This window comes from Calidris pugnax, unplaced genomic scaffold (genome assembly GCF_001431845.1).
Source record: "Calidris pugnax isolate Ruff unplaced genomic scaffold, ASM143184v1 scaffold111, whole genome shotgun sequence".
Taxonomy (NCBI): Eukaryota; Metazoa; Chordata; class Aves; order Charadriiformes; family Scolopacidae; genus Calidris; species Calidris pugnax.
The window spans coordinates 3,673,493-3,684,671 of record NW_015090872.1 but is presented as its reverse complement, the minus strand read 5'-3'; the positions used below and the strand labels follow the sequence as shown (position 1 = coordinate 3,684,671).

Here is an 11,179-nt window from a genome sequence, read left to right as displayed (position 1 = left end):
CAGCCTCCAGAAATGCTCAGAATAGGACGCTCCGGGCCCTCGGTGAGTTCTGTGCATTCGGTCATCCTGAAAGGGTTTCTCCTCCATGAATCATCTAACACGTCTTTTGTGGAGAAGGGTCCCACAGCCAGCATCGCTGGGGGCAGCGGGAAGCCCAGACACCCACATGTTCTCCTGGTGTTAAAATAGCACCTTTTTGCTGTCCCCTCCTGCACAATGCTCCTTGGTAGTTTTAGAATGAAGGTGTAAAGACCTATTTATCTATAAAAGGCCCTGTTTGAACATTTGATTTGATTTGATTTGATTTGACTTGATTTCACCCATGTGCAAAGTGGATATTAAATAATAAATTGGGGGGGGGGCGGGGTGCAATTTCAAGCTCGTTGGTCTTGGCTTGTCCAGCACAAGGGCAGGTGATAGAGGTCTGGTGGAGCTGCTGTCAGCTGGGTGCAGACCAGGGAAGGACAAAAAAACGGGTCTTGGGTCTCCCCCTGTGAGTGCAGAGAAATGGGCCATTAGGCGTAAGCCGTTTGCAGCGGAGATCTGTCTTCAGGTCCCATTTGTGCTGGTGTAAATCAGCCGTAGCCCTGCTAAAATCTGGGATTGCAGTGGCACAGCAGGTCAAAATCAAACTCCCAGGTGTGACCTTCTCATGGTTCTAAATGGAAGAGTTAGAATCTAGAAGGTATTTAATCTAATCAAAGATTAAATCTGGAGTCACCTGGGCATGGAGAGGCGAGGGGCAGCTGGTGGTGGGTGTGTGCTGCTGCCCCCCGCTTCTGCTAATTGCAGTACGTGGTTTTGCCCAGCGTTCCAGGCTTTGGTGTGGAGCTAAACCTCAGTTCTTCTCTTAAACCTCCAGTTCCTGCCTTTTCCCCTGCTCCCGCTGGCCCCCCCGCTCAGTTCTTCTCTTAAACCTCCAGTTCCTGCCTTTTCCCCTGCTCCCCGCTGGCCCCCCCGAGAGCAGAGCAGAGCCGTGTGAGCCCGGCTGGGCGAGCGGGACCCCTCCCCAACACCTGGGGGCTCCCAGGTCTCCTGAGGACGGGCTTCTGCAGGTGGTGGAGGTTGGCAGGCTGTGCCTGGCTGCCATGGCACGGCCCCAGCCCCTTCCAAATGGTGTTTGCAGTGCTATTAGCAGAGCCATCGTGCCGCTCGTTAACAAGAATGAGCAAGTAATAGCTGTCTTAGACTGGTAGACTTACGTTCAAAATCTGTAATAAATGTGAACTTAATGAATATAGTATGTTTATCTGGAGCCTGCTTCGATATAAATTGGATTTAATTTTTTTTGATTTATTTATTGTGCAACTGCCGACTAGAGTTGTGGTTGCAGCTGTGTGGAGTTAAAGCTCATTTCCTACGTGTTTGCTGACCTGATAAAAGAGGACCTGATAAAAGGTGGGACAGTGAGGAACCCTCCAAGCATCACCCTGCTCCCCTGGTGTCTTCAGTGCACCCTTATCTCCTGTGGCCTGAGCAGATGGACCTACAAGAGTTTTCTGCATGGGCCCAAGGAGGCGCTTCCTTTGCCATTCCCCCTTCCCTGTGTCTTCTTGTCCATGAGTGGGGTCTGGAGGCTGTGAGGTGTCCCAGGCTGGGATGCCATACCCAACAGCCTGGGCCATGGGCCCCACAGCTCCCAGTGCAGCATCCTGGTGCAGCAGGAACTCCTGCGGCCCCACACCTTCCTCTTGCCCCGAGGCAGGGCTGAAGGAAGCGGGTGCCTCGGCCGCCCGGCTGCGGGCGCTGGGCTGGGAGGGGATGGTGCTGGCTGGGAGGAGCGTGGGTCACCTGCGTTCCTGTCCTCGCTGACTGCTCCTCTCAGCTTTGTTTGGCGACGCTGCTCCTTATCGCTCTGCGTCACAGGCGCGCTCGGGAGCCGGCTGACCCTGGGTTCATTCACTCTGCGGTGGCTTCTGCTGAATGCAGGCGAGGACTACAGCTCTTCTGCATCTCGGAGCAGCCCTGCAGGCATGGAGCAAAATCAGATGGGGAAGAGGAAGGCCAAGAGCCCTAGAAAAACCGCTGGTGACTCGTGGAAGCTGGGAAGGTCCCGGAGGTTTCCTGGGATGGACAAAGTACCCCTTAAAGGACTGATGTAGGTGCTCCTGGCCTCGAGCTGCAGATGGGACTTCTGTCCCATCCCTCCAGCTCAGTGACACGTCTGCTCATGGTGGGGTTTTTTTGTGCTGGGGCAAGTTTTCCTGGGCATCTCTTTCAACCCTCCTTGCCAGGGAAGATGGTCAACGTCTTGTACGCGGTGCTGCGCTCCCTCCTGAGCTGCCTCATCCCCCCAGCCAACCTGCTGGTGATCGTGGCTGTCTACCAGCTGATGAGGAAGCAGCCAGGCACCAGCTACGTCTACATTCTCAATTTGGCCACCGCCGACCTGCTGGTGGGCGTGATGTGCATCACCGAGGCACTGGATGATATCCTTGATGGGGATTTTGACCGCAGCAGGTCCTTCTGCCTCCTGCGCATCGCCATGAGCATGACACCTTGCATCGGCTCCATCCTCACCCTGCTCCTGATCTCCCTGGACAGGTACCTGGCAGTGACACTGCCGCTCTCCTACCCCACCCTCCTGAAGAAAACGCCCATGGTCCTCTCCCTGGTTGTCCTCTGGATGCTCTCCTTCTTTTTCGGGCACTTGCCTCTCATCTTCCCCTCCCTTCAGCGAGGCAACTACGCGGGTTACTGCGGGCTCCTGTACGCAGCCAGGAGCGAGTACCTCTACACGATCTGCTTTGGCATCTTTGCCCCGTCCCTGCTGGTGCTGGTGTGCCTGCACCTCCGGGTGGGCAGCATCGCCTACGTGCAGCACAGGCGGCTGCGGCACGCCTGTGCCCAGGTGGGACCCCTCCGCGCCCGCCTGCGCCATTTCAAGGCGCTGCGGACCGTGCTCATTGTCCTCGTTGGCTTCAGCCTCTCCTGGGGCCCCTACCTGGTGGGGGGCACCGTGCAGGCCGCCTGCAGCTCCTGCAACCTGGCCGGCCCGCTCAAGGACGCCTTATTCCTGCTGGGTGAGACCAACTCCCTCATCAACCCCCTCATCTACGCCCTGCACAGCAAAGACATCCGGAGCCACCTGGCAAAGCTGCTCAGGTGCAGGATGAAGGGCCAGGTGAAGCCCCTGGCCTTGAACATCCGAACCATTGGGAGCTGGGGCAGGGGCCGGCCCGAGGCACTTGGTTCATGAGGGGTCCGTGCCCCACCGCCTCCACCTGTGCTGCTGCCACGGCCACCAGGCCCATGGTGGGAGGGGAAGGCAGGGTGCCTGGTGCAGCAGAGCCTTCCCACTGCATCAGCCGTTTATGACCTGCTGCCAAGAGGCTGCGGCTCATCCACGCTCTCTCTGCATTAACAGCCTTCTGTCCCCAGCAACCACACAAACGTTGCCAAGATAGTGACCTTTGGTTTGGACAAACTGTAGGCTTTTGTCCCTCTCTCTGTACAGAGAACCACTCTGTCTCCTACCTGCAGCAGGCTGAGCTGCCATCCAGCACTCGTGCCAGGGAAGTCTGGGCATCCTGCTGGTGCCATGTCCTTGGCAGAAGTGCTGGCTGTGCAGAGCAGTGCCTGTGCGGGTGACTTCTGAAACACCTCCTCCCCGCGTACGAGTCACAGCCTATGGCTTAGCTGTGCTCTGGTTGCTTTTATCTTTCTGCCACATCCCTGGGCTGAAACAACTGGTCACCCTGGGCTGGTTTCTGCCAGGAAACAGAAGGGAGGTTGCTGTGGAGCAAAGCACCAGCAGCAAGCACAGATTTACTCTGTCTTGAGCAAAGCCCCTCTTCATGCCTCCATGGTCAAGATGCTCTTCAGTGTGGGCTGACAAGAAAATGTGGTCTGATACAGCCCTGCTCACGCTGATTGAGACCTCCCTGGGGTGGGATGGCCTCAGGAGAGAGGCTGCGCAGAAGGTCCATGGGCTGCCCTTTGCTTGGTGGCAGGGCAGGCTGCGGGTGACACTTGCTGAGTGTGTGCAGGCACTGCAGGGTCAGGGAGCAGCTCTGGCTTGGTTTGCCTTCACACCACACACATACAGGTCAGACTTGAGCATTTACTATCGCCCTGACCGAGCTGCGTAGCTCATCGCTTATGTCAGAAGTTGTACAAAGCTGTAAGATCTTTAAAGTCTGTGTGATAAGATACGCAGCCGGCCGATGTCGCTGACCTGCGGAGTGGAGGTGAATGTGTCAGCAGAGCCACAGCAGTGTGGGATGGAGCTTTGAGGCTTTGGTGTCTAATGTGGTCTGATACAGCCCTGCTCACGCTGATTGAGACCTCCCTGGGGTGGGATGGCCTCAGGAGAGAGGCTGCGCAGAAGGTCCATGGGCTGCCCTTTGCTTGGTGGCAGGGCAGGCTGCGGGTGACACTTGCTGAGTGTGTGCAGGCACTGCAGGGTCAGGGAGCAGCTCTGGCTTGGTTTGCCTTCACACCACACACATACAGGTCAGACTTGAGCATTTACTATCGCCCTGACCGAGCTGCGTAGCTCATCGCTTATGTCAGAAGTTGTACAAAGCTGTAAGATCTTTAAAGTCTGTGTGATAAGATACGCTGGGGGCTTAATTTTGTCCCATTGCTCATTAGAAGGAAAGTTTAAGCATCCACGCAGTCTGTCGAAGAGGCGCAGAATCCTCACCCTGAAGGCAAGCAGCAGGAGCTCGTCTTCGCTCAGGCGGGCAGGGGGAGGCAGCCGGCCGATGTCGCTGACCTGTGGAGCAGAGGTGAATGTGTCAGCAGAGCCACAGCAGTGTGGGACAGGGCTTTGAGGCTGTGGTGTCCCCCCAGCAGACAAACCTACCCCTGTGGAGGAGCCCATGGAGGAAGGGAGCTGCCACGGCACCCTGCCCACATGGATCCTGAAGGCAAGCAGCAGGAGCTCGTCTTCGCTCAGGCGGGCAGGGGGAGGCAGCCGGCCGATGTCGCTGACCTGCGGAGTGGAGGTGAATGTGTCAGCAGAGCCACAGCAGTGTGGGACAGGGCTTTGAGGCTGTGGTGTCCCCCCAGCAGACAAACCTACCCCTGTGGAGGAGCCCATGGAGGAAGGGAGCTGCCACGGCACCCTGCCCACATGGATCCTGGCTCTCCTCTCCGCAGCAGAGCCAGGGTGAGGATGCAGCAAGGGACACCAGGGACCTGCCCAGGAGTATGGGTACACCTCCACTCTTTTGATGTTTTGGGGGGCAGGACCATGGGGCAACAGGTGAGCACCCACCACAGGATGAGCATGCTTCTCCATGGATGGGAGCTTCCCTGGTTGCCCCGCTCCCACTGTGGGGAGTGGCTTTGCATGGAGCTGCCTGTGCACTTGGGAAATACCTGCACTTTGGTTCCCACGTTGAATTTTGCTTGTTGCCCCATGGCGAGGAAGGAAACGGTGATCTTGTCCTGGCCCAGGATCCTGACCCCTACGTACAGGTTCAGGGAGATGAAGATGGGGCTCAGTGGGACATGGGCTCCTGATGACACGATGCCGTTCGGCCACGTCCACCTTCTCACCCTGTTGCCCGCTTGGTCCAAATACTGCCCTCCCCGAATATTCATGTTTATCCTGAAAGAGAGGAAAATCAAAGCTCTGAACACTGCATCTCCCACGGCCTATGTCCCTCATTCTCCAGAGACAGCACTGAGGCACAGCTAGGTTGGGGTCTAACCCACGCCTCTCAAGACACAGCTGGGGTAGCCTTGCTCCTCTGGGAGGCATCTGAAGCAGGGCCCAGAGGCCAAAAGCTATATTTGTCTTTTTAATTTTCAAATGCTATTAAAAATACCCTTTATGACCTTTGAAATTTAAAATGCACAGTGGAGAGCAAAGCTGCTCTGACGAACTTGAACGTACCACACAGATCTGTTTGGATAATAGCAAGTATTTCTGCCATTGGATTTAAACACTGCTTGTATTCCGGCGTTACTTGGCTTGTCTTCCTGCACTATGCAAATAAGCTGGTTTTTGTCTCGTGCAACAATGATTGCCAGATTTCCAGATGGATAGCTGTCATCAGATAAGGTGTTCGTAACGCCTTTGTTTGTCTGGTTGGTCTATTATTACACACTAAATATTTCAGAGCACTACTTTGGAGTATAAAAACTGACACGTTGCTCAGATCACTGTGTTAAAGGTGGGACGGTGGTGAGCTGTCACTGCTACCTGGGATGCTGCCAGTGCTTTTCTCCTACATTGAAGTATTCTGTATACACTGACAATAGAGTGGTTAGACATACAGAATATATTTTTCTTTTTTTCTAACCAGGCAGAACCACTTAGCAAGTTTATTTTAAAGACACAGTCTTGGACAATGTTTATGACTGGAAGTACGAGCCTAGCAAAGGGATTAAAGTACTCAACTCGGATGACAGCAGAGAAAACAGGGGCAGGTATTATTCTCCCAGAGAAAATAAAACCAACTAACCAGGGGGATAAAAACCCCTTGCCCCAGAAACTTGACTTGAATATCTCCAAACAGCAGGTATTCTGTGTCTCACTGAGGTTTCCCTCCACTTGCAGCTGTGAGCACATGCGTTCATGGCACTTTGCCATTTGCCACCGCTGTGACCAGCAGCATCCCAGGGACAAAGGCAGCCTGGAGGGCAGAACAGAGTGGCCCATTTGCTTTGGTGGCAGAGCTCAAGTACACTTTCATACACCACTGGCTCAGAAAAAAAACCAGCCACAGTAAGGAAAAATAATGGGGGTGACTTAAAATGTTACAGCTTAAATAATGGCAAAGGCAGCCTGAAAGCTATGGGATGCTTTGGTGAAACTGCCACATTTTTATTTCTTCAAACAGTACTCTTAGTTACACTGGTAATTTCAGTTTGTCCGTGTGCCTCTTACATACTCCTGCCTGCAGGACAGAGATGTCAGCCCCATGCTGGTGGGAAACGTGCTGGTTTGTCCCTGGGGGAAAGGTGGGGCTGAGCCCTTTGAGAGCCTGCTTGGCCAGTGGTGCCCTTCCGTGGGTGGCCAGAGCTCAGGAGCGGATCTGAACACTGGGCTAGGGCATTTCTTAAGCTTGGCATTAAAGACACAAGTGCCTGTCCTTCACTGAAGCTACTGGCTGATCTGAAAAACTTCAGGCCAAGAGCTATGTAAGTGGTTTCTCTACTGCTTTTTTTCAGACTGTGAAAGCGAGCGTGAATGGTGGACCAGGTTACTCGGTGGTAAAGCAGACTAGGACACACTTAAAATTACAGTTACAACCCTGAACTAATGCAGGCAAATGAGCTCCATAAAGGATACAATAACTGTGCTGTTCCATCTGGAAGCATGGTAAGGAACTTTCCTCCATGTTTGTAGTATTTTTCCAACAATTCGTTCTTCGCTACCTGGGATTAGAAAATAAAGGATAAAATGGATGAGAGCAGCAGCAGCTGCTCTGGAGTGTGGGTACATCCAAGGTGCAGCTCATCACCATCAGGCAGCAGCTACTTGCCTTTCCACCCACAAGGGTAAAATCGCAGCAGGTGAGGCTGGGGGAGGTGGGCTCCTCCTTGAGCTTTGCTGCTCTCTCTCCAGGCATCAGCGTCCAGCCCTTTGGCGACGGGGGCTCCCGAGAGAGCAGGTAAGAAATTGTGTCAGTTTGATTTGTACCTAGAGAGCAAAGAGAAGGGTTTGTGTGCACCGGGCAGGGCTGGCAGTGCTGATGTTGGCTGCCTGGCACCTCTGCAGGGAAGTTGTAACTTTGGGGAAGTGGGCATTTCTGGCTGAAATGCTCCATCCTGGAAGTCTGTCTTGGGGTATTTTCTATCTAACAAGGACAGTCCAAAGTGTTCAGCTATTTCAGAGAACAGGATTATGAAAAAAAATGTAGTTTTTTTCAATTATGTGTATAAACACATCTGTGTGAGTAAAGAATGACTATTTTTGACTAGCATTCGTGGTTCCATGCTCTGGAGGACTGATGAACTGAAGTCCTTGGTGCTGCAAAAGCCTCTGCCTTGCCATTCTCTGTGAAAATATGCTCATATTGTAAATCTAGTTCATCTGTTCTTAGTCAAAATGCCTTTGGTTTTATAGCTAGACCCAAAGGGCTAGGAATTAGTGGGGTATTCACCTGATTAGGCAAAACATTGCTCACTCTAATTCTGTCGGTTCCCACCTTCTAAGGGCTTGGCTTTGCCAACTTAATTGTACTCTGAGGTCTCAGCTGAAATGTTCAGATATAAATAGATCCTCTCTGAGCAACGGGAATGTAGCTGCTTTTGTTTTTTCATGTGGGGGATTATTTAATATGGCAGTATTTAATTTAATGGGATTGCACACTTGACAATGAACTAATATGTTTCTGTATAAATCCTCCTGTTCAATTAGAGTGCATTAGAGACAAGCAATTCCAGTGAATTCATTGTTGTAATAAATAGACAAATAAATGTATAAGGAAATGCAAACTCACTTTCAGCTACCTTCTTCGGCTCTGGTGCCAGGAAAGCTAACTGTCTGGCCATTTGTCTCTCCTGCTGCCTGGAAAATGAAAGCATTCCTGATATACATTTCATATTTCCTGTTTTGAAAATTAGAAGTACTGGATATCCTTGCCATAGGAACACAAGTTTTTTAACTTGTTTTTCTCTCCCCTCGCTTAATTGCAAGTAAGAGTTAGAGACAACAGAGTATCACCAAAATAATCACATTCTCAGTGAAAAGGAATGGCTCCCAAACAGATATTTCAGCGAACAGACTTCGTGATTGCAATGACATCAGCTCTACTGCCAGCGGAGCTAAACATTGGAATGGATTTTGTATCAAGATTTTATGTAAAAGAGAAGGAGAGCTACCCATAAGATGAAGAAAACAGCTGATCTCCAAGAAAGTTTTCACTATTCCTCTTATCTAGCTTCCTATAAATTTGACGGTGTCTGGCACTGGCTTTGGTTTATGCTCTGCTAATAATATGAGGTACTTGTACCATCGGCCTGCAAAGGATCTTCAAGGAAACTAACAGTTTACTTCCAGTTATGCTGATTTACTTTTCTTTAAGCCTATGTCACAGGCTTAGATATTTGTATAAGTTTTGGGCCTCCTGCTAAAGAGCCCAGCAGAAGTCCAACTTGCAGAGGCCAAAATTGGAATCCAAATGCATGTCACAGTTTATACAGCAAAATAGAGAAATGCAAATTCAAGCTTTGTTTCAGCCCCTGAGGTAAAAGCTAGACCGAAATATTATCCTTCCCACAGCTGCAATTATGTTTTTGACCCTACCTGTCTTTAGATATTACTTCTGTCAGCAGTAGAATTAATGCTTTACTTAGTACATCCCTTGCCACCTTCTAATACAGCCTGATAAGAGAAAAGCCAAGAGGGTCTAGGAAGAATATGAACTTGTGTTGCCTGTGGTTTTTTTCTTTTTTTTTTTTTTCTTTTTTTTTCTTCTTTCATTCCCTCTTGCTGCAGTTTCACTTTCTTAATGCTTCTTATCCCTCCAAGGTCATCCATCGTTCCTTATACAGACCTGATCCCCAGTTGTCCCTGCAGTCACGTCACGGTACCTCTGGTATGCTCTCTCCTTCGATGGCAGCCTGTTGGCTTTGGTGCCGGGAGCATTGGGGGCATTGACTGCAGCAGGAACACTCCTGGCATCCTCGCGGGTCTTCCTCTCATTTACGATGAACTCGTAGAGGTCTCGATTACGCTCGCAGCAGAATTTCTGAAAGGCAGCAGGGTGGTGCCACGAGAGCGGGCCTTTCCACAGTAAACCTCTGCCCGTCTTTCACTGAATTTTCACTGAATTTTAGAGTTGGAAGGGACCATAGAGATCATCTAGTCCAACCCCCACCAGCCTACCGATTCCCACCAGCCTACCGATTCAGCATCCTGGAATGGTGGGCCAATGTCTTCGAAGGAAGGGAACCGCTTCAGCAGGCCACCACAGTACTCGCAGCACGGAGCAGAGTCCTCCTCTGTCTAAAGTGGAGGTGGGGAGAGAGAACGCAGGAGGATGGAAATACAGTATCAGCACGCAAACCCTCGTTTTATCTTGGGGAAAGAGGCCTCTGCTCAAAATGCAGGTTGTAAAGTGTGTAAGAGCAGTTAAAACAGATCTACGTCTGTGATGTCTTGGAAGGATTTAACTCAAAACATTAAGTTCAGGAAACCACCAAAAAGAAAAGCCAATCTGTAGTAAATAAATAAATAACCTCAAATAAATGGAATGACTGTAGTATTTATGAGACCCACTCCTTCCAAAGGAAAGCTTCAGAGCATGCAGAACACTGTAGCTGAGTGCTCTGATGCATTAACCCTTTCAAATACGTTGCTTGGAGCTTTGGTGAGGAAAAAGCTCTCCAGTTGTTGTGGGGAATTTCAGGAGGAAATCCCAGCAGATCTGTTGACAAAAGAGCTGAGTGTATGTGACCCTATGCAAATCAGGGCTGCTGCAGGGTATATTTTTGAGGATGGATACTAGATATTCTGAAAGAAATACCTATTTTTTTGAAACTGAGTTATAGAAGATACAGCTGCTAAGAGCACACTGCTGAATTTCGTGTCTTGACACCTCTGCTCCCAAGGGCAGCACACCAAGCTCAGCGCTCCCTGGAGAGACAGCACCCATCCAGCTGCAGCTGAAGAGGTGAAGGGTACGTGCTCCAGGCTGCGTAGCTGCTGCGCTTCACTTACACCTCACTTGCTATACTATGCATTTAGCACTTACATTCAATCCCTTTTCTCAACATATTTGAAATACTTGGCTTCCCTAGAGAGTAGTTCCATGAAATTCCTTTGCTCCCCACCTCATGCCTAGGATTAACTCTTTTTTATGAGTTTACTCTGTTAAGGGTTATGGGGAACTCTATGCCCTGCTTGTATTCTTTGACTGTATACCTAGGATTTATATAAATTTTGTATCTCTGTTTTAAACAAAAGGAAAAATCTTATGCTGGAAAATTCTCAGCATAGGATGCAGCAGTGGGGACAGGAGTTGCACAGCCTCTTGCTGTTCAGGTGTGCAGAACAAGCCGCACAAAAGAAAAACCCTTTCATAAAGGAAGTCCTGCACTGGCTTGGCAAAGGGCATTATTTTTATTTTTTCTACATGGCAATGGTAGGAATTTATAAAATAAACAAAAAAAAGCCACACAGTAGGGAACACCCATCACTGACTCACCTCAATCTGTATGTTTTCTTGTGACAATTCAGGTCTGTAGGCCAGAAGGGTAGGCAGGCCAACAGAGG

The 11,179-nt window shown here is 50.6% G+C and overlaps 2 protein-coding genes across 2 annotated transcripts; one reads left to right on the top strand and one right to left on the bottom strand.

Moving 5' to 3' along the window:
* The first annotated feature begins 2,239 nt into the window (after positions 1-2,239).
* LOC106890156 (glucose-dependent insulinotropic receptor-like) lies at positions 2,240-3,199 on the top strand. Its single transcript, XM_014945774.1, has one exon. The coding sequence runs from the start codon at positions 2,240-2,242 to the stop codon at positions 3,197-3,199; it is 960 nt and encodes a 319-aa protein (XP_014801260.1).
* Positions 3,200-4,456: 1,257 nt separating this feature from the next.
* On the bottom strand, positions 4,457-11,177 carry LOC106890155 (glutamate-rich protein 6-like; the record flags this gene model as incomplete). The annotated part of the gene is made up of 9 exons (XM_014945773.1): positions 4,457-4,720; positions 5,329-5,560; positions 5,849-6,001; positions 7,250-7,335; positions 7,443-7,600; positions 8,403-8,470; positions 9,496-9,653; positions 9,809-9,910; positions 11,112-11,177. Coding segments are annotated over 9 exons (1,287 nt in total), but the record flags the coding sequence as incomplete, so codon positions are not given.
* Positions 11,178-11,179: the final 2 nt, after the last annotated feature.

What these genes read in the sequence shown, in the direction of transcription:
- LOC106890156 (XM_014945774.1), top strand. Translation starts at nt 2,240, where the DNA reads ATGGTCAACGTCTTGTACGCGGTGCTGCGCTCCCTCCTGAGCTGCCTC.